Source organism: Osmerus mordax, chromosome 23 (genome assembly GCF_038355195.1).
Source record: "Osmerus mordax isolate fOsmMor3 chromosome 23, fOsmMor3.pri, whole genome shotgun sequence".
Lineage (NCBI taxonomy): Eukaryota > Metazoa > Chordata > Actinopteri > Osmeriformes > Osmeridae > Osmerus > Osmerus mordax.
Genome location: NC_090072.1, coordinates 8186579 through 8209234, shown reverse-complemented (window position 1 = coordinate 8209234; position 22656 = coordinate 8186579). Strand labels below are relative to the sequence as shown.

Here is a 22656-nt window from a genome sequence, read left to right as displayed (position 1 = left end):
CCATTTTCAGGGGTGAGCGGCACCTAGAGAGGTTGGTGTCTTCTGTGGAGATGGAGGCAGCTGATGCCCTGCTGAGACTGGGTGAGAACTGAGTCAGCCGGCTGAACGAGGAGGGCTGGAACCAGAACCAGAATGATGGAAACTTCAACCGTCAAAATGCACTGCCATTGCAAAAAGCATATGAAACTTGCAGGGGTTTCAGTACAATAACCAAATAACTGGAAAAGCCACGTTTGACTCTTTTCTGGAAAGTTAGAAATTGGATGAGGAAAATAGAGAGTTGATGCACACTGGGATACTTATGGATCAGGATATTGAGGGTGGGTCTGTGAGAGGTTGTGGTTTGGTAATGTGACGAGGGACTGCTCTAACTTTCATTGTCATTGTTACGAGTCACAAGAGAGAATGCTGGGTAGGGTTGGGGATTCAGTTGGCCTATTGCTATCAATGCATTTTTGCGCCTGAGTGAGATGGCTATCCAATAACCCTCAGGGTTCCCTTGACCCAGTTCCAGATTTGCACCCTTATGTCTAGGTATTTTTAAGAGCATCTAGCACATTCAGGGCCTTTATTGCTAATTTCTGCTGTTAAATGTTTACATAATGTGTGATGTTCCTCACACAACCTAGTTGACCACCGCACGGTCGCCAAGTTACTGTGATTTATATCAAACGGACACATTGAGTGATGCTTTTTAATAGTTGGTTCAGTTTGAGAAATATTTTGAACAGTTCACTTTTTCTTGACCATGTCTGCTGTTTTGATTGAATTAATAAAAAGTAATGCTCTTTGTCCAATGGATTTTTTTTTATTTGTTAAGACCATTTCTTAAAATGAGAAATCCCCAGATAAAACATATATACAACATTGATACATTTTAGAGCAAATCCAGAATCCAAGCCCTTGACAGTAAGCAATAAACATGCTGACTCAGTGCAACAACACTTAAGTTCAATCTTGATAAGATAATCACTGAACATGTAAATATCTACAAAGCCATGGCATACAGGACAGTCTGTACTTTTACATACTTTTAAAACACATGGAGCATAGTTTCTCAAAGATTCTGGTTAGTTTTCAACTAACCAAACCTGTCAATGTCTGTGGCATGTGCATTCTGTGAAATTGAGAAGGCACTTTCTGAGAATGATTTGTCTCATTGTCCTCCATGATAAGTTTGCTCAACAATGTCCTTGTCCAGATCCTCACCAGATGTTTCCAGTAACCGTGTTTGTCCTGGATTTTCAAGTTCACCTTGTTGACCTGGAGGTCTTCCAGTATGAAAAGAATGAAATGTTCCACGAGTGTGAAAGAATATTATAGGTTGTCAGGACACATTTTTCTTAACTGGAATATGTATCATACTTAGTAGGTGTGTGTGGAGTTCTCCACATTACATTGCACTGGCTCATACTGAGGTAAAAATTCAAGAACATTTTGCAAGCAGGCATGCATAACACCAGCAGAACAGGTACTCCCTCAATTACTGGTGCACACAAATCTGTCGCTTTACTGTACATCACAAACAGAAAGCAATGTCTCAGCCAAGTAGACTTCTAGTATCCAATGTTGTGTCATCTTTCTCCAATAGAATAATTTCCTGATCCATAAAACATAATTTTTTATGTTATCAAATTCTAACTCTCTTAAAAAGAAACTAGAGCTCTTGAATTGAGATAATATGTGCATGTTTTTCATATTACAGTCAACATATGTTTGACTGAAATCTGGGTCTTCCAAAAAAACAAATGGATTACTCACAATCTCAGTTAAACATTTCAAGATGTCTTAATATTCCTTCTATGTTCTGCAATTTGGAGAAGAGTTTTCCATGTTTTAACATTGTTCTCTTGTGCTCCACTGTGGCAGCTCAGCGGTTCTTGTTGTTAGTGACCGCGCTGGCAGCCTGTATGACCCGGTAACGTTCTCGAAGGTTCCGGCGCTTCACATGCTCGTTGGTTATCTCCAGAACATTCCCTATGGGAAACCAGCCCTTCTGACCATCCGAAAGACGGATCCCTTCATACCACCCTGGGGAAAATTTGGGGAATCAAAGAGGGAAAAAAGGGTAGGAGGAGGTAAAGATGCGATGAGATAAGGAAGGAGGCAAAATAAATGAGGGATATTGGAGGTTTCGATATCAATCATGCAAAATAATCATTGCAAATCAACCCATTTCTATGGTACAGACAAAGGATTGAGGCAATTTTTGGAATAAGGACATACAAGAAGCCAGAAATGGGGGAAAAAATATGTTAAAAGATTAGCAAAGAGCAACCGTCCTACTGTCTTTAAATTATATCTTAAAAAATATTTCCAAATATCAAAGGACGGGTTATAGGGGGAACAACGTAGCATTTAACTGTACTTTCTGTACTTTAAGCAACCACAAAATGTAAACCGTGCGGCAAAGTAACCCAAACTGTGTTCATTTAAGGCCAACTTGTTTGGACTAAGTCGCTCTGGTTAAGAGCGTCTGCTAAATGACTGCTAAATGACTAAATGTACTTTCGGCTTCTAGTCTTGTCATATGACAACATACTGATAGATAAGCAAGTCCCCAGGGGCAGAAATTTAACCAGGCTGCTGGCCTTGTCTGGTCGCTTACCCCCGCTGGTTTTGCGCACCACGTTGATGATCTCTGTAGGCTCCAGTGTCAGCTCATCTGTCTGCTGAGCTATGTACTGTTCCACACACTGCACCTGAGGGCAGTCTGACACACACACACACACACACACACAGTAAATAAGCAACCACAAAATGTAAACCGTGCGGCAAAGTAACCCAAACTGTGTCCATTTAAGGCCAACTTGTTTGGAGGCTGTGACAAGGAACAAGCAAATAACTGAAGTGTATAGGAACTTGTTGCTGGTTCATCTCACCCCAGTCTTCATATATGACCTCCTCTTCGTCTCCATCTGGGTTTGAGGGGTTAGGGAACGCAGCCATCCATCTGTGCATGTCCGACCTGAGCCAGTGAGAGCGAGAGAGAGAGAGGGGAAGTGAAGTGAAGGAGGGATGAGAGGGAAAGAGAGAATAAAGTAGGGAGACAGAGAATGAGAGGGAAGGATGGAAAGAGAGGGTGAGAAAAATACAGCAAGGAGGAGGAAGGGAGAGAGGGAGACAGAGAGAGGGGAGGAAGAATGAGAGTCTTATGCCGATTCCACAAAATGTTGATCATCTTGAAAAACGAGCACAGACATGTCCTCTGTTCATATCTATCTGTGTGAACGGCCAAACACACACACACACACATAGCAATATGGTATTGTGGAGTAAAGTTGACTGTTTTCATCAACGTTGTGGCATCGATTGAGGTTCAGGGATTTACATAACATTTGTCAGTCACCTGAGAGGAAAGTGAGTGTTACTGACAAATACATAAAGGCAGTCCTTGTTTATCATGTCATGTCACAGGACATGGGAAACCAGGGTGACATTGTGTATTGCCTACAAAACTGTAATACAAATCCATATGAATTAATCATACGAAGAGAACACAGGATATACGATTTTAAGGTCATATAAGGTCAATCTTGATCCACTAATTGGGATAAACAGATGGAAATAGTATATCATTTTCATAATAAAATATTTTAGTTGTTAGTTGTTCAATACCATGTTGCCAGAATGCCAAAAAGAAATTTATATTTTATGAAACTTTTATGGGCAATTACGTTTTCTTATCTTATCTTCTCCCACAGAATTCACAAACGTGTGTGCATGACATGTGACAAGCGTCACATTCCAGGACTTGTAGGAGGGTGTCAGCTAAGCACTTATTAAGTCCTCTAAGAGCATTTTTCCCATACTTGTAAGTATGGGAAAGTCTAATCCCTTCCAGGTGATTCCATGCTGATGGGCTATTTTTTGCACATATATTTAGAATCTCCCTTTGTGAGTGTAATCACACATTTAGGAGTCAGGTGGCTGAGCGGTGAGGGAATCGGGCTAGTAATCTGAAGGTTGCTAGTTCGATTCCCAGTCATGCCAACTGACGTTGTGTCCTTGGGCAAGGCACTTCACCCTACTTGCCTCGGGGGGAATGTCCCTGTACTTACTGTAAGTTGCTCTGGATAAGAGTGTCTGCTAAATGACTAAATGTAAATGTAATTTAGGATGATAATTGTCTTCATTTCGTGGCCAAATTCGAAAAACACACGTGCGCACACACGCGGGCACACACACACTCACTGTGAAGGGGCCTTGAGCAGCCTCTCCATCATGCGTCCCTGGTGGTTCTCCAGCAGGGTCAGGCAGAAGCAGTGCTCGTAGCCAGGGCTGGGGCCGGCGTCTTCTCCTAGTGTCTGAACCTGCACCAGGGAGCGGTGGACGTGGTCCAGGACAACAAAACGTTCCGGGCTGAAGAGACGGGGACAAGAAACAAGTCAGATGAGGGATTCCTCCAAGAAATAAACACAGTGTGCCTAAGGATTAGAACAAGATCCACAGGGCTAGAAATATGTAAACACACACAAAAAAAAAAATCCTTCCTATAGTGGGAAGGAGATGACATTGGTTAGACTCTGTAACCGACATGGCTGGCTCGCAAGTGACTATAATTACAGACATAGTTTGGATTATCCTGCCTTTCCTTAGTCCCGGCTAAAGTTTATTTATTCACATTTTATTCAAGTTTCGTATGAGGGGTAATGTGTGTAAATCATCGCATCATATTCCTGCTCAGTCAATCGTACTTAAGCAGCACTTATGGAAAGATATATTTTCAGCTCTGGCGCTCACAAAAAAAAGACAAAGAAAAGGTGAGCCATAAAAACCAAATGGTAATAGCAAAAAGATGAAACTCACCCCTTCTTGCTGGCGATGATTAGCAGGTCGTTGAAGAGGAAGAGGTGGACAGTGGTGAACTTGCCCCGCATGTTGAAGAGCGTGGATCCTTTGACCATCTCCTGGAGTTCTCCTTTCTTCTCCAGGAAGCGGGTTTGGGAGATGATAGGGATGGCCTGGAGAGGGAGAGAGCGAGCAAGGCGGAGAGAAAGTTAGAGGGAAAGATGAAGAAATAGTGCCTTCGAACCATTGAGCACATAACAATGAATAGAATCCTTGAGCGGGGTTTACCAAAACAGCAAACTTGTCTATATGTACCTTAAGCTTGTCAAACTCCAGCATCTTGGAGAGGTGAATCAGCTCCTCCACCTGCTTCATCTTCCCCACCTCAGTGTTGCACACCTCTATGATCTGGTGTGTGTGTGTGTGAGTATCCCAGACAGAGAGAGACAAACAAACAGAGAGAACGGATAAGAAAACGACACAATTACTCCAAAACACTACGTTTCTTTGCACAGCCCAAACTTTCACATGTGCCCATGGTTGGAGTGGGGACACTTTTCAGCCCTTCAGAGCCAACTCTTCAGAGTTTCAGGCCCAAGACCGGACCACTTTTTTTTGTATACCAAACAGCCTGCTAAACAATCCGAGTGTTAATCAGGCACGGAGCCAGACGTTGTAAACATTCAGGGCTCAGCCCAAACCTAGGACGTATGGGTTTGATGTGATGCAAGATAGGGACTTCCACAGTTAATGTGAGTGCGCACAGTGCGCAAGCGAAATTCTTGGGCCATTATTTGAGTGCAAAATAGTTTTTATGACCTATAAACATAGCCGTTTTTCAATTGTTAAAACCTTGTCTAGTGATGCCATCACTCCGGCCCTGCTACCATCCATCTTCCCTGACGCGTATCGTTACAGTTGGGCCGCCCAGCCCAGCTATCGGTAGCCTATCTGAGAATTTCTGAACCTATCTGAGAGAACTCTCTCACATGGTACAACCCATGCAGAGGCTGAGGTGTCAGAATGTGGAATGTGTGTAGCCTACTTTAAGAGAAGATAGACTAACGTGACAAATGTCAACAACAAAAAAATCCTCGACCGGACCAAAAGTGAAGCGGCCCACCTGGAATTCTCCCGATTACCCACCCCGGCCCTGCATGTGCCTCTGATGTAGCATAAAACTCTTTAAGAGTATTTGGCCATTTTCCTTTACTACGCCACTCCCTTTTGAGACAACATTTACATAACACAACTGTAGTCACTTTAGTTCTTCAGCACATATTTCCAGTGCCCTAAATAACATAATGACCTATAACACAAAAGGATATCCTTCAACTGGGATAAGAGACACATGGAATGATGTCACAATGTGTGTAAGGCGTGTGTGTTTGTGTGTGTGTGTGCGTGAGGCTTTAGAATGGAATGGTCTGGAATGCAGTTTGCTGGCAAGGGTGTTACCTTCGCCACAGACTCCAAGGCCTTGGAAGCGGTCTGTTCCTCGCCCGTTCCCTCCTTTGTTCTTTTGAGGATGTTCTGATAAAAATGTGGAGAGGTTAAAACACACACTCACATGCCTGGACTGGAGTCAGTCCAAGACATACAGAAGTGGTAGTGTAGGTCTAAACCTCAAAGAACACGTGTCATACTTTGTTTTTCCATATCAGAGCATTTAGCTAGGACCCATTAACATGGATTTGAATCAGTTTAAAGAGAAAAACTATCACATGAGAGCAATGAGGGCAAAATCATTCATTGGAATTAAGACATGCCATGTTCCTGTCTAGTCCAGTCCTGGTTTTGTGTCTGTCAAGTCTGTGTTTCTAGGTCACATACCCCAATACTCCGGTCCACATCTTCCAGTTCACCTCCCAACCAGACACACCTGTTACCTATCCGTCATTACCTGCACAGTTTATCTACCCTGGCTTCCCATCGACTCATTACCAGTTCAACATTGCTAACCTGACGGTCGTTGGTCTTTGCCTTATCAAGTCCAGTCTTGCCATTTCCAGGCCTGACCAGGGTACATGTTTCATTCAAGATTATTAATCTGACTCTGTCTCTGCTTACTACAGACATCATGGACCACCTCGTACCAATACCTACAGCTCACTCCCTCCTGTCTGGCATCCACGGACCCCACCTTCGTCATTACCCTCTGTGTCTGCAATAAACCTGGTTCATATCATGTCAGCATTCTGAGTCTTGCAATTGGGTTCACCTGTCATTCACCGAGCAGCCGGGATCATAAAACAACATAAACTTTGTTGATTTCAGACTAGTTTTTAATCAATGACAAATAAACTACCTATATACATGTACATTACCTTTTATCCAAATAGTGTACGTAAAAAAGTACAGCAGAATATCTAGAATCAGATGTGCATACTGTACCAATAGTATTTTGGTGGTTAGAGCCAAAGAACTGTGTATTTGAATCTCTGGTCAGACAATCACTAGTCCTCGCTAGTCCTATCTCTACAATAAATAAGCAGAAACTACAGTCCCCACAATGCCCCTCACCTCGATGAGCATCTTAATGCGTGTGATTCGCTGAAATGGCAGGAGGAGGAAGGACATGAAGGGCAGTCGTTGGCACAGAGGAGACTCCTGTAGATGGGTGATGACCGTGGCAAAGTTGACATTGTTCTTTCTGCGGACGAGCACAGGCGCGTGCGCACACACACACACCACCATCAAGCATCAAGGACACAATGTTTAAGCGTGCAAATTAGGCGGAGACAATGAATCTAAGCATGTGTGTATGTGTTAGTGTGTGTTAGTGTGTGTGTTAGTGTGTGTGTTAGCGTGTGCATACATGAGGGAAGTGTAAGTCTTCTCCTGGTAGATCTGGTTGCGGACATAGTCGATGTAAGCTGGGAAGTTGTGCTGGGCGTGATAATGGATGATGTCGCAGATGTCCGAGAACACCAGACTCTCGTCCATGCGATCCTCCAGGTCCTTCAGAAACCTTGGGAGCGAGGGGGTCAAAGGTCAACCTCATGAGCATTGTCACGAGAAGAGAGTTTGATGAAGTAGCACAGCCGTTTTGACGTTTGATGAAACCAGGTTCGACAAACAGGGTTTTCAAGGCATAGATGTTGATTGATTGACTTCATTAATCCCACACTGGGGAAATGTCACTGTTTCACTGTTATGTGAGGATAACATCTATAATCCTTTCTCTCATCTCTCACTCTCTTCCAAATCCTTTGTCTCCTCCTTACATTTGACAACAATCAACCATACAAATGTGACCACACACTTCACACTTCTCCTTTGACCCTTTCACGCTAGTTTCAATGACATCCTAATCTTTCCATCCTCTCACCTCTCGCTGACCTCCCTCACTCGCAGGATGTTGGAGAACAGCGTCTTCCTGTCGCGAATGATCATGGTCTCATCCAGGTCACGGTTTTCCAGGAAGTGTTCGGTGAGAACCCGAAGCGACCTCAGGTAAGAAGCCTCTGAGGTCAACACCTCAAACATACTCTGCGGAGGGAGAGGGGTGAGAGAGAATGGTGAGAGAGAATGGTGGCCGAACCTGTCATTCACTTACAGGGCCCTATTTTAACCATCTGAAACGCAAGTATCAAGCGCGAAACGCAAGTAACTTTGTGGGCGGGACTCCGGCTCTGTTGCTATTATACCGGCGGGATAGATGACTCTTGCGCCCGACGCAAAGCTAAAATGGGTTGGTCTGAAGTAGTTACATTACTCATAGGTGTGGTTTGGGCGTCACGTGCAATAAACCAATCAGAGTGTCATCTCACATTCCCTTTAACCCTCGTGCTGCCTTCGGGTCACATGACCCAAAGGTTCATAACGAACCTTTGAAAACCGTTGTGTTTACCCAATTTTACCCAATACAAAAACAAATAAAAATAATTTTATTTTAACCTTCGCAATGTGGGGGGTCTGAGACAGCCCAACGGTTAAAAGAAAATGCTTCACTTTGTTTTTGTATGCGGTAAAGTTGTCGCAATACGACGGTGGGTCACAATGACTGATGGGTCAGAACGACCCGAAGATAACACAAGGGTTAAGAGCAGGCGCGCTTGTTCCATGTCGGACACCCAAATTAGCTTCGGTTAAACAGGCGTGGGAGGAAGTTGCCACAATTGTTATAAATCAAGTTCACATACATTGAGATTCTCATGAAAATCTTTTTAATTCTTTGACATGAAAGAAATGTAACACAGCCATACAATAAATCAAAACAATGTAACGCAGCTTCTCAGGAAGAAGACCCTGGCCTCGCCAGCAGTGCGCACGGGCCAAGCATGCACCCTTAAAATAGCATCTGAATAAGGCACCACTGACTTTAGATGTTTTTCCTGTTCTGTTTCCTGTTCCTGTTCTGTTTTTACTTGTTTCTAGTATAAATGGTTTATTGATGTTGACTTAATTTAAGTAAATGACACATTATTTTAATAAATATTATCAAGTGAAAATGTCTCACGTGACTGACAGCCAAATGTACTTGTTTTAAGCATAAGCAAGCTCATAAAATTTCTATGCCTTAATTTGATAGGGTTTCTTTCGCAGTGTCAGGCTTCTCTCTAAGCCTTAGGACTACACATCATCCCCTTCCTCCTCTTCCTCCTCCTCTACAACCCCCTGTTTGGTGTACTCTCTGTCTAAACTGGGTGCTGTACGTTTTTCACTGTACTGCCAGATGGCGGAAGAAAAATGTCCCGTCAATTTAACGAACAACAACGTTTTCTCACCTCCTGGTATTTGCACTGCTCAGAGCTGAGTGTCTCCAGCACGCCGCTGTCTCGTATGGCCGGCAGGTCCTGCCATAGTGTGCTCTGACCCGGGCCTGGGCCTGAACGCCGGGCGCTCCAGTCCATCGGGTAGTCGGCGCTGGTCTTACTGATGTTGCGGCACACGGTCTGGCGGCGGATCTCCTTGGTAATGACTGTGGCACGGTACGTCTGGTACAGAGGCTCTGGGGGGGGGGGGGCGGGGTTAAAGTTCAAAGGTCATTTCATCTGTATAACATCAAGCATACGCTGTAGATGGAGGTGGACTTGAAAAAAAAAAATGAAACAGATTCTTTTTTTTATTTTTATACAGAACATATAAAGACTTGTCACACCCACAGGTGTGTTCTACGATCTGATTCATTGCAGAGTGAGACCTAAAACTAGTGACGGTTATGCCAATTCGAGGACGCACCTTTTAACCTACTTTGGAACACATCCCAGCATATTGGTCGGTTCTTTGTGGGTGGCAATGACACTGTGTGCAAAATGTTGCTATTCCTCGTCTTGTATTGTATACACAATGTATACATTGGCTATTAGCCAATGTATTAGCCAAAACCAGTTTCTACAGTAGCTCTTTTTTGTCTCGATTTGGTTGTCAGTCATATCAGGTGACCTTACCGTCCTGGAGGCTGGATTCCCAGTCAATGGAGGATCCTCTTCTCAATGTGGAGTGTCTGGTCGATGAAGGACAAGGAAAGAGTCAAATCTAACACAGAAGTGACCAATCAGTGAGTGTGTGTGTGTGTGTGGGTTTAAAAGTGGTTTGGGGAAAGCTTACTTTTCAGTCGTCTCCTCGTTCTCTCCCTCGTTCCCACTGTTCTCCTCTTGTTCTAGAGACAGACACAGAACTGTGCTGTAAACAACTGTTTCCTTAATCTGTTACATACGGTCCATCTTTTTCCATCTTTAAAAGAAGTCACAGCCCTCTGCTGAGACAATTCTAAACAGGGACAGAATAAAATACCCCCCCCCCCCCGCCTCAATAGCCCATGAGGACTGCTGCTGCTGCTGAAAATGTATTTTAATTGCTCTTCACCGTTTGTGTACTGTCTGTTTCGTATTGTCTGTTTTAGACTGTGTACTGTCTGTCTATACTGTGTGCTGTCCATTTTTCAGTGTTGCCAGATTGCTGAAGACAAATGTCCACGTCTATTTCATGAACAACAAAGCCTCCTGACCATATCTTTTGTATTCTAAATACTTCTATACAGGTGGATCTACTGTAAAACCAACAAACTGAAATGTCCTACTCTAGTTCATGTTGATATAGAGGTATTTCAATCCCAGATCTGACTGTCCCACCAACCTTTAGCTTGTGTGAGGGACAGAACCGAAACATTGCTCAGCCTCCGAGGGTCTCTGCCGGTCTTGGGGAGTTGAGGGGGGGGTCGGACGGGAAGGATGGGGCTGTGGGAGGCAGGGACGGACGCCCGTTGGGGGGTCAGCTGACTGGCACAGAGGTTCGGGGACGAGGGGCGTAGGGAGCGCCACTCCTCGGCCGTGGGCTGGGGCAAGGCTATCCCCCCCCTCTGTGCCGGGGCGAGGTTGCGAGCACTTTTCTCGACAGGCATCCGTGGGGGGATAGCAGGCGGGTTGTCGTCCGTGCTTAAGGGTAAGTCCTGGTCGGAAGTGGGGTCCGAGTTTTCGCTGTGCAGTTTGGATCGCCTGGCGGGTTTCCGAACCCTAATAAGAGGGAGATCCATTTCTTGACAGAGGTCAGTTCTGGGTTTGGGCTCCACGACGACTAGAATGTCTTCGTAGATATCTTCTTCCTCTTCCTGACAGCGTTTAGATGAGTATATCCGTTTGGGGGGGATGGGGGGAGACCCTGGGCATATGGGAGCGAAGGAGGTCAAGACCACCTGGGGTCCAGGGTCGGACAGTCTCCTGCCCCCATCAGCCATGAGAACATCCAGAACGTGATGGAACTTGGCCTTGTTCAGCTTGCCTCTGCTTTCCTCAGTCTCATCCCGAGGGGATGAGACTGAGGAGGAGGCGTTCCCCTCCTCCTCCTCCTCCTCCTCCCCTGCCTCGCTCTCCCCCTCTGCTCCTCTCTCCTCCCCCTCGCTCTCATCCCCCTCTTGTTCCTCTTCATCTTCCTCCTCTATGGGCACCCACACCAATTTCATGCCGGGTCGCTGCAGGTGGCACACACAGCTGCAGTCCCTGTCACAGCAAGGGCTCGGGGGCGTGTCCGAGGCGTGCTCCGCCTCTGCCTCTGCTCCTCCAATCAGCTGTAGGTCCACCTCCTTCCCATCAGGCTCTGGGGGAGAGGGAGAGCACAGGAGTTAGACCACAGGGCTTCTGCAACAACCATAATACCGAACGATGTGCACAAGCCATTACAGACTACAAAGGGAGAGGCTACAGTGAGACCCAGTCCTCTCCTACTGCCAGACGAGCTGAATTCCTTCTACGCTTTGAGAGGGACAGTGACCCCCCTGCAGTGGAGCTACCTGGAAGCCTAGCCAGTGGTGTGCCTACACTAACTGTAGCCGAGGTGAGGCAGTGCTTCAACGGCATATCAGACCACCTGGTCTGTTCACACAGACAAGGTGGTCAAAGCGGCCCGTAAACGCCTCTTCTTCCTGAGGAGACTGAAGAAGTTCGGCATGGACTCAGTTATCCTCATTAACTTTTACAGATGCCCTATAGAGAGCATTCTGACTGGTTGCATCACAGTGTGGTATGGGAGCTGCACAGACAGGGACCGCAAGGCCCTACATAGTGTGGTCTGTTCTGCTGAGTTCATCACTGGCAGGAAGCTCCCAGCCCTACAGGACACCTACCACACACGTTGCCTCAGGAAAGCTGGCAGGATTCTAAGAGACTGTTTCCACCCATCCTTCAGTCTCTTTACCCCGTTGCCTTCTGGCAGGCATACTGCAGCATTCGGTCACGCACACGCAGACTGGACAACAGTTTCTATCCAAGGGCCATCAGGCTTCTGAATGGACAGTGATATGTACATTGATTCACATACTAGTCACTTTACACACTGTCACTTTCAGCTACTGGTTGCAATATCAGTAACATTGCACTATTGGACTTCACTGTACTTCGCCATCAGGCTCCTGAATGGACATTGACATGGTCATTGATTCACTTCTTACTAGTTACTTACACACTGTCACTTTCAGCTACTGGTTGCACTATCAGTAACATTGCACTATTGTACTTCACTGTACTTCACTTAGTTTAGAATAGGTTTATAGGGTTAGCAATAGGTTATTATGTGTATTTAGGGTTTAGTATATTGTATTATTTATATTTATCTGTATATTTAGGAGGTTTACTTATTTAGCTTAGCATAGATGTAATTTATGTTCTGTGTACTTATATGTTATGCCAGGTGCTTGCGTTTATCTTAAGATTTCAGTGCCCAGTCTGACCTGTGCATCTGACAATAAAAAGACTTGAACTTGAACAATACTAAAGAAAAACACCTCTTTTTAAAAGACCAATTCCCATCTTTAATGAATGCAGATCACAAAAGCAGGCTGCTACATAAACTTCACTCAACGGGCCACACGTACAGCACACATATGAAGACCCACTATTCTCTCATCCTTTCGGCTCCGTGAACTGGGAATCCATCCCGGAGCAGCCTCTGAACTCTGAATCTGGTGGCTTGAAAGGCTTGTTTCCCGTCAAGTCTGTCTAATGTGTACCCTGAGATAAGACGTCTCACTTCCACTGACAGCTGTTTACATCCCTTCTCATTCCTTTTCTCTGGTGTGTCCATCTCTGTTAGGTAAACATTAGTGGGCTCCATAGCTGAACACGTGATGGACTGGATTGTCCAGTCAGCGTGAAATCCTAGGCTAACAGCTTTTGTCTCAAGTGCAGGGCACCTGATAATGCATTTTATATTAGTGCACTTTTACTACATCAAATATGTATGATGATTTGAGTTCATGTGATGTAAAATACGGAAATTGTGCTCAAATGTGCTATGACTTGTTTATGTGTTGAGTGGGATGTTTACATGACGATAGAGAGACTGACAAACGTAAAACAACAGAGAAAACAGACAGGGAGAGAGTATGAGAGAAAGAGAGAAGAACTGAAGGATGCAGGCATCTACAGGAGCTAACAACATTGTCTCAACGGGAAAAATTACATGACAATTGATTTCCTGTTAGTACAAAATTCGGAACAGCCCGAGAATATTAATATTTACCTTGAGTTAATCTGATAGTATCAAAGGAATGCAATTTCTACATTGCGATGGCTAACCAGATAAAGTTCATTTCAGCAAAGTGTACTTAGCAACATACTACACAATGTAGGAAACAAATAGAGAGCTCAAAAGCTAGCTACTATTTGTGTATGGTTGAGCGGATTGTACTTATGTGAAAAACCTCATTACATGGCAAGCAATATGTACACACAATCCACCTGGTCAACTATCATTAACACCTGCTTTCTTATTCCTTCATGTTTCCCCTCCCTTTCCTGTCACACAAACGCTAATATGCATATGAATTGGTTCGACTCTCTAACACACACACACACACTCACAATTTGGTGTGTTTCCTTATGCCAAAGCATTCAAGCTCACAGAACCAGTTTCGGTTTGTAAGGGTCGGTCACATGACCTCACCCTCTGGGTGAGCTGGATATATGACTCACTCTCTGCTCCTCAGGGGAAATACCTTCAAGACATTCAGCTATCAACCTGTTCATACTTGCACATGATTCGCCCATTTGTGTCATTTGTATGTCTTTATTTACCATTTTCCACCCTGGCTAAACAAACAGATCAGCATAAAAGTAGATGCATTTGCATAGATGTGTCTAAGTTCACTCACAGAGTGAATACATATCAGGTTTTCGTAACCTGTGTTACCAGCCAGCCTGCCTGAGAGTTTGTTTTCTGTACTGGTGTGAACTAAGCAGGTAGTATATGACCGGGAGCTGTGACAAAAATGTACCTTGCAATTAGCAGTGCTTACCTGATCGTCCTCCTTCCACACTGGCAACAATCCCACTGCCCTCGCCTCCTTTCAGTGCCTCCTTCTTAGCCTGGTCGCTCTGCTGCCGCAGAATAAGACTCCGCTTCAGAGGAAGTGGTGGGGCCTTGTCCCCCCTTTTTTGAGACTGGAGAGTGGTACGGACCGGTTTGGGTTTGACGGTGGGGGCCCTCTTGGGACTCTTCTTAGGGCTAGGTTTGGAGGCACCGTTGGTGGGTGGCTCCACTGCTGTTACTGTAGCATCCGTATGGCTAAATCTGTCAATGATGCACTTTACTTTTCCTCCAGAAGTCTGGAGTGTACTATCCTTCTGTCCCGGAGGGGAGTCCATTGAGGGTTTCTGAGAGATAGGTGGTCTGGGTTTGGTTTCTGTTTGGGGGGTTACAATGGACACCGGACCTATGGAAGGTTCCGGACTAGACATGTTTGGGAGTGGCCTTTATTCCAGAGGATGTTCCAATTAGGGCTCTGGCCAATCAGAGGTCAGGCTTCGTTATGAAAGGTCATTGTGGTGGTGTCATTGTTGCCTGAAGAGGAAGAGAAGAGACATAAACACCATGACATTTCAAAGAGGAAGGCCAATGTCATCACAACACACTGCCCAACACAAAGGGCACACATATTGTTTTAGATCTCTCAAGGATTACTCATTAAATGTGACAATTATTCCTTATGACTGTTATAAACTGTACCCTTGCACCGCCCAACCAAGAAACATTTTCTATGATCAAATTACGACACATTCCCAAAGAGACTTTGAACTCTGGTATTACGACAATACAAATCCCTTTGAGCTGGAAATTGAGGAAAACCTGGAGCGAGAGAAATGGAACTTCGGACTGGAAGGAGGAGGGTTCCTGAAAATCGACACTCCTTGACTCAATTACAACCACCAGGAAGACTTCTGAGAAAAAGCGGTTGATACTGTTTTACAGTCGGGTCTCATTGAGGCAACATAATAATAAACAATACATTCACCTTTCGACTCAAGTCTTCTGGTGCCCTTGTGCTCGACTCATCAATGGGCAGTGATTCCGTAGTTTTCTCAATAAATAGGAACTTCTGCAAATAGGAACTATATAGTGTATTTCCTACAACAATGAGGCAATTGTTTTGTACCTCATGTACCTGATGTATGAAGCCCAAACCCAGTTGGTTGTAGTTCCCTTTGCATATGGAGTCTGCAACATTTTACCTTTTTGAAAGCAGCACAAACAATTTGGAACGTTAGACAACTTTAACCGCATAAAAACAAAAAGTCTCATTGCATGTTTCTCCATGGTTGTTGTTATGAAGGGTTCTGTATTTGTGTATTTCTATTTCTTCAACATTTAACATTAACATCCTTGCGCAATTTCAAGAAACAACAGACTCCAAAGAGGGCCAAATGACACGTAATTTATGCTTGCCGAAAAGCAAAAACACTGCAGGAACTTGAGCTGCACGTCATGCCATCAGCTGACAACCTCCGACACACACAACCAACTGCAGGAATGCTGATTCAAGCTCATAAGGCCTTCCCTGGGATTGCCCTGCATGCATTAATGGACACAGACACACATGCCCCCACAACATTATGTTGTTATGTATCTGTATATTGCTGCAGCCACCCCTCCTCCATACTGTTGTATGTATGCATGTAAATATCAGGGGATTTACATTATTTACACTCCCTGTCCGATTATTGTTTGTAATATAATGTACTTAAATTATGCTTTTATTTGAAGCGACGTGCAGAGAGGGGAAATTGAACCTGTGATCTCTTGAGCTGCAGTCCAATGCTCTTCTATTGAGCTATACCCCCAACCCATGTACATACACTATACTAGCTGCTCCAAGGAAGGAAGTAGTTAAAACTACTATAGTTAAAACTATTTCCATTGTTATAAATTGTTCAACCAAAACCGATGTCTCTTGATTGAAAGAGCCAACCAGAATTCTTAACACTTCACCATGGAATCGTGCTATCTTTTTTCAGACATAATTCTAGGTCAACTCCGACTGCAAACCATGCTGCTTAATATATTTCACAACCCCTTTAAATCTCCTTAGTGCTTCACTCTGTGTTGCACCACCTGTGTCCTAGTCGACACAACCACCCACCCACCCACCACTGTAATGCTGGTTAATGGACAACAGCAACCCGAAAGAAGGGAATATGAGAGGAAGGAACCGAGGTAAGAAGAGAAGGCAGACTTACAATTTAGTGAAAAGATGGTATTACAGCAGTGCTTTCCTCAACAAAAACACGTCCTGGAAAATACCCCTGTTTATCCTATATCGGTTTCAATCCAGTTAACATTGGGTTATCACAACTGTGTCATACTAGCGTGACTTGAATGCTTCCCATGGGTTGGTTGCATACATTTCATTCTGCATGACTAACAAAGCTTCACATTTGGTCACACTGAACGTTTACAGCCCCCCCCCCCCACCCTCGGTTCATTCTTGTCATTCAAAAGAAGCAGCTGATGAAAGCCCGACCTTCACATTGGCTCCTCTCTGTATCATGTCACGGTACAGAATCGAGGGGTTCGTGCTCTCATTTATCTGTCTCTGACAAGAATGTCTTCATATGGAGGACATTTTTATCCAAACAAAAGTACAGGGGGAATTCAAACCTTGACCTCTGAGTCTGTGTTCAACAGTGTACAGTCCTCATGACAAAGCAGTAGCTTAGACCAATCCAAGCAGTGTGGGTGAATGAGTAATGTGGTCAAATATGGTGAAGAAGAAAGAGTATTGCATCTTTCTGAGCAATTTGCTCAGGGAATTCATTTTGAGCTGCCTACAGTTCACTGAGCTTTGCACTGGAATGAACAAGATTTGTAGACTCAACAGAAATGCTGTATAAATCTTCTCTCAGGAGTGGTTAACTTATTTAATTTAACCCTTGTCTTCGGGTCATTCTGACCCATCAGTCATTGTGACCCACCGTCGTATTGCGACAGATTTACCGCATACAAAGACAAAGTGAAGCATTTTCTTTTAACAGCTAGGCTGTCTCAGACCCCCCACATTGCAAAGGTTAAAAGAAAATTATTTTAATTTGTTTTTGTATTGGGTAAAATTGGGTAAACACAACGATGGTTCGTTATGAACCTTTGGGTCATGTGACCCGAAGGCAGCACGAGGCACGTTAAGGCATATTCACATTTTACACTCAGTTTATACACTCCAATTTCTTAATAATAGTGCCATAATAATAAAGCTGGATACATGTAAATGTAATAAAGGCTTGACATGCAAGATGACAGCATTCCTTGAATTGTTCAATTTGACACCTTCCTACCACAAAGTGGATCAACACTGGTTCAGTCCCTATCAACACTTCCAGTATCCTTCTGTTCTACACCCACTTAACTGACTGTACTGCTGTATTTTCACAGCAACTGTAACGTTTCCGGACAAAATCTGGTCAGCACTTGTGGTGGCTGTAAATATAATATAAGTATATTCAACACTTCAACACTTTCGATGTTCTGCATGATGGAACCGTAGGAGTCTCACTTAATCTTCCTCTGAATAAAACCGTTTAGGCAAATTCTGTGTTTTTGACTGTATGTGTGTGTGTTTATCTGAAGAGAAAGCTCTCTCTCAAGATCCAAGACCCTCAGAATGGCTGGACCCTTTTGTCGAGCCTCACTTTCTTGACCTGTTTCGGTCAATGGCAGCATTTGTCTGAGTATTATACAGCCAGACAAATACAGTAGGTCACTGGGGCAGTCTTCCAGTTTATCCAAACATACAGCCACACCATTGTATCTCTCCATTAATGGCAGGTATACAGTCTAGTGGTTGCACATTGTACCTTTACATCCATTGTGTGATCCACTAAGTAAAACGGTCTAGCTGGCAATCCAAAGTGCTTAAGTGGACCTCCAACCTCCATTAACAAAATGCTTTATAGGGGTATGCACATAAGGCCATCTGGTCTAGTCTTACAGTAATGGGTCAGTGTATTTAATGGGGTAAGGTATTAGGGGGAGAAATCCAGAACACTGGATACAGTGTCTGTGACCAGAATGGTTGACTAAGGCTATTAGACAGAATCACAGACCCTGGGAGTACATGGTCCACCACGGTGGCCGGAACAATGACACACAAACAAACGAAAAGACAAATAAACCCTGTAAAGTATCTGAACAGCAATAATGTTGCCTACTGCAATTCCCACGATTAATTAATTAAGGACTTTTGAGAGCTAGTAAGACTCTAAACAGTGAAATTCTACTATTTTGTTCTAATTGTAGACTACTAAAATCAAGGATTCATGTGCCCGACTGGCACATTCCATGTAGCCTACATTTAGGCAAGGATATGCACGTTAACAATTCATGAAAATCCACAACGCCACAGAAAGATACATGTTACCGATCAACTCACAGTATCAGCTGTCACAAAGGAAAATTAAGTACATGAAACTTACCACAATTGATCAAAAGCAAACTTTTAAGTGAGCGTTTGATATGTTGTGAAAAAGATGTTTCGCTTTTTCTTTTTAACAGGTCGTCTCCAGGTCGAAATAGTCAACTTCGCCAAATTTGAGAGAGGTTTCTCAAAAATATACAGAAGTCAATGTAAACACAATCGTACATCACCAAATACGTGCCGGGTTGTGGGGAATATTCCCTTTTGTTTCGTGGCTGTTTGCTTTTTTGTTAAATCCAGGAGCATTATCATCCGTTGTTGCCGGTTCTTTGTTACGAGCTTGTGTGGGATGCGAGGAAGGATAGTAGCCTACACCCCCACACCCACCCCCCCTCGGGATTTCTCCACCCCTCTCTATCACTCCCTTCTCTTTCTACCTTTCGGTCCCTTCTCTTCTCATTCCTCTTCGTCACCAATGCCTTCTCTTAAGAAAACTTCATTTCAGTTGACATAATTTGTCTCAATGAGATTAGTAGCCCATCGGGTTCGTTATTATTATTTTTTTATGTAGGCTACGAATGAAAATAGGCTTCACAAAGTTATCACAGATGCTCATGAGCCTACGATCACTGATTTTCTCTACATGAACATGACATGAATTGCAGCCAAATAATTAGCAGGAGCCGTTTATTCTCCGGTTTTGCATTGCCAGTTTGCCATGTAGGTAGAACACTTAAACCAGGTAACTCCGCCGGCGAAACGGAAAATAAAGCAAAGGTTTCAATGTAATGGCCACAGTGGATTTGACATGTGACAAACCTTTGCACCTGATGTCATTTCCATATTTTTTGTCAAGTACTTCCATCTAGTGGAATGATCATGCCAGTGTTGCGGGAGAAAACAAACGATAGCCTACATTAGGTAAGATGTCCATCACCTAATTATTTAGCATTAATGACATGTATTTCTTCTGCACTATTCGGTGGAATTTGTATTTCTAATATTAAACATGTGCACAATATGGATGCATTTATTTACTCAATATCCTACGTATCTGATACATCTTGCAGTGCATGTTTATTATGAATGAGAAGTAGACCCGTCAATCTGAAAAGTTGCAGGCAAAAGCTCATCTGCATTTGGAATTTTAATAACAAACCCCATTCACACAATTTCATGACTTAATTATTAAAGGCGGTCCGTCACATATTTACGCGTTACCATTCACATTTTACTACTGAGTAATTATTCAGGAAATGGCATTAGGATACAGTCCTATTTAACTGGGATGTTCCTCATGCGCAAAGATACTGCGGCTTTTCCTCCTCTGTAGGCTGTGTTGGATGGTGGAAGCCCTCCGCTAGACCAATGGCGATCACTGGTGAATGAAGAGAGGGAGCGTGTGCGCTTACACCGACACCTGTCAAATTGCAGTTATTCAATTCCCTCTTGAAAGGTAGGATCTGAATTTCTATGAAATCTTGAACGTGCTGTGTATGCATAACGAAGGCAACCATACCATGTCACGGGTATCTTGCAAAACTTTATTATTATTTTATTTTGTATTACTGTAAATGTCAACATAGCTGGCTTGCGGCTGCCGAACATGATATAGCCTTCTAGCGTTAGCTTGCTCAGCCAGGATAGGATAATGATGTACCGTTACCTGACCGCTCTAGCCATTATAATCAGCAAGGCAAGTAACTGCAGACGTTTCTTAGCAATATAACTACATTTAGATACTAGATAGCCAATCCGCACCCAAATGATGTGCTAGCTGGCCATACATAGACTAACAGTATTAACCGCGGCTTAGGTTTAGCCACTGTTGTTTTGTACAGATGCATGGAATGGAAATGTTTTTATTGTTTGGTGGTCTTTTCAGCTATGTCTGTAGCTATTCATACACCTAGCTTTGAATTTTGCTGCAAAGATGGATAGCCCATCACTGATCACTGACCCATGGGTGACTTAATAGTGCGGTCTTAACCCCGTCAACAGTGTAGCTTGCTAGCTAGCAAGGTTGTTAATCTTGTGTTATGCTTTGTGGAGCCAGTTGAGTTAGGCTGTGTTGTGTTGGGCCGCATCGCAACCTGCTACGAGCAAGCTGACTTAAACAAATAAACCAACCCACCTTTCCACCCCGCCTGCAAGCTCTTTGCTAGCTACATTATTATATTTTCAAGTGCAGTTGCCAAGATCTGAAACAATAGGCAAGGAATTATATAGGCTGGGTTCTTTTTGCATGCGTGCTTACCATTTAGCTTGACTTCATCCTATTCAAACAATGAGCTGAACTCAATTATTGAGCTATAGCTTCCTTTCTCATAACATTTCTGATCTCTCATGTGTGGTCCAACGAGGAGTGACTGGTGTGTTTATGTTCTGTGGTGGATTTGTGTAGCATTGGTTGCTGGCCACATACATCCTAGTATTTCTCCTGTCAACGATGGCGTTTTCATTGTTGCATGCATGTGCTAGGCTTTAAAAGCTGTGTGTGCAGTCTGTTTTTTTCATGCATATCTCTTGTTCATGCGTCGCATGCAGTGCATGTGTCTGTGTGGAGGGCTGCAGCCATGGGCATCGCCGACCATAGGGAGTGTGATCTGCGCTCTGCAGGCAGAGGTGCCAATTAGTCCCTCCCGTCCCCAGAGCAGGTTAGCAGAGGCTATCCATAGTGCCTGGCTGCTATTTACTGCTTTCTTCCCTCCTGACCCTACTCTCCAAAGCCTGGGGCTGAGCACATCCACAGGGGTTTATAAGCTGGGTGCTTGTTTTTGTAACGTTTGTGTAAAAGATAGGGGGGGAGGTAGCCTGTATTCTTGTGTGTGTCTAGTGGGTTCATGTTTCTTCCCCTTCCCCAAGACCAACCTTCATCAGTGTACAGTAGCCTTTGCTTTCCGAGCGTTTCTATTTTGTTCGAGATGTTTTCCTCCTCCTGCTGCCTCCAGGACCAAAGCGACAGACTGACACTGAAGCGATTACGGTAGCCTCCAACGGGACGGACTCTCTGGTAAACGACCTTTTGCAGGTAAGCATCTGCTAGGTCCAGATATACAAAAGAGGTTAGCTCATTGGTTTGTCATTTTGCTTGATATTTTTCATAGTTCTTTTTAATCCGACAATGTCTAGTAACTTGATGAGTACATCACCAGCTCTCTCCAATACCAATTGGAGTTGTGGTTATCTATCAGACCTAAGTGTCTCTTTGTTTTAAAGGTTTTGAAAAGTGTACTTGAAATGTATGGAGTGAGTGAACAGTGTATGGATACTTACATACATGTTACACGGTTGGTATCGAGTTAATAAACAAGATTTTGATAGTGTTTCAGCTACAGTAGTTGCTCTATATTAGGATTTAGCTATTTGATTTCTTTAGTAGTGTAAAGTGAAGTGTTAATTGGGCCATGCAGGTGCAGAACAAGGGCCACTGGGGACTCCCCATAAGTAGTGTGGTCACTGCTGGGACTACAGGCCCCAGAGATCCTCTGGAAAAAACCCACAGAACACATGTAGGATGGCTCTGGCATACATCCCAATGTACTCACTTGTCATATATTTTGTTCGCCAAGGATCGATTCAGATTTGTATCTAGTTGGTTTTGGCCTAGTCTTGCTAATTTAGGAGATCGACTCTTAGGGTATGCTTAAGATATGTACTAATCTCGTTTTTAAAGGTTGAAAACAAATTCCCTCTTTTCTCCCCAACTGTAATTAGTGGAATAGCGGATTAACTCTTCTACC

The 22656-nt window shown here is 43.8% G+C and overlaps 1 protein-coding gene across 2 annotated transcripts; it reads right to left on the bottom strand.

Annotated features, from left to right (window-relative positions):
* Positions 1-808: 808 nt before the first annotated feature.
* arhgef15b (Rho guanine nucleotide exchange factor 15b) lies at positions 809-19243 on the bottom strand. 2 transcript variants are annotated; one of them, XM_067261916.1, is made up of 16 exons: positions 18972-19243; positions 14525-15069; positions 10873-11829; positions 10345-10396; positions 10185-10240; positions 9522-9745; positions 8123-8283; positions 7610-7762; positions 7315-7444; positions 6250-6324; positions 5107-5199; positions 4810-4964; positions 4195-4362; positions 2883-2968; positions 2609-2713; positions 809-2031 (listed from the first exon to the last, which is right to left on the bottom strand). In XM_067261916.1, the coding sequence occupies exons 2-16, from the start codon at positions 14964-14966 to the stop codon at positions 1871-1873; spliced, it is 3018 nt and encodes a 1005-aa protein (XP_067118017.1). In that variant the 5' UTR covers positions 14967-15069; positions 18972-19243; the 3' UTR covers positions 809-1870. The 2 variants fall into 2 exon arrangements, with proteins under 2 accessions (XP_067118017.1, XP_067118018.1); XM_067261917.1 differs by lacking the exon at positions 18972-19243 and adding an exon at positions 15521-15548.
* Between the last annotated feature and the right edge of the window lie 3413 nt (positions 19244-22656).

Excerpts from the sequence above, each read along its gene's own strand:
- arhgef15b (XM_067261916.1), bottom strand. The coding sequence starts at position 14,966 with ATGTCTAGTCCGGAACCTTCCATAGGTCCGGTGTCCATTGTAACCCCC. Across the intron at positions 10,241-10,344 it reads AACGAGGAGACGACTGAAAA|ACACTCCACATTGAGAAGAG; the intron begins GTAAGCTTTCCC and ends TTCATCGACCAG. Across the intron at positions 7,445-7,609 it reads AAGACTTACACTTCCCTCAT|AAAGAACAATGTCAACTTTG; the intron begins GTATGCACACGC and ends GCTCGTCCGCAG.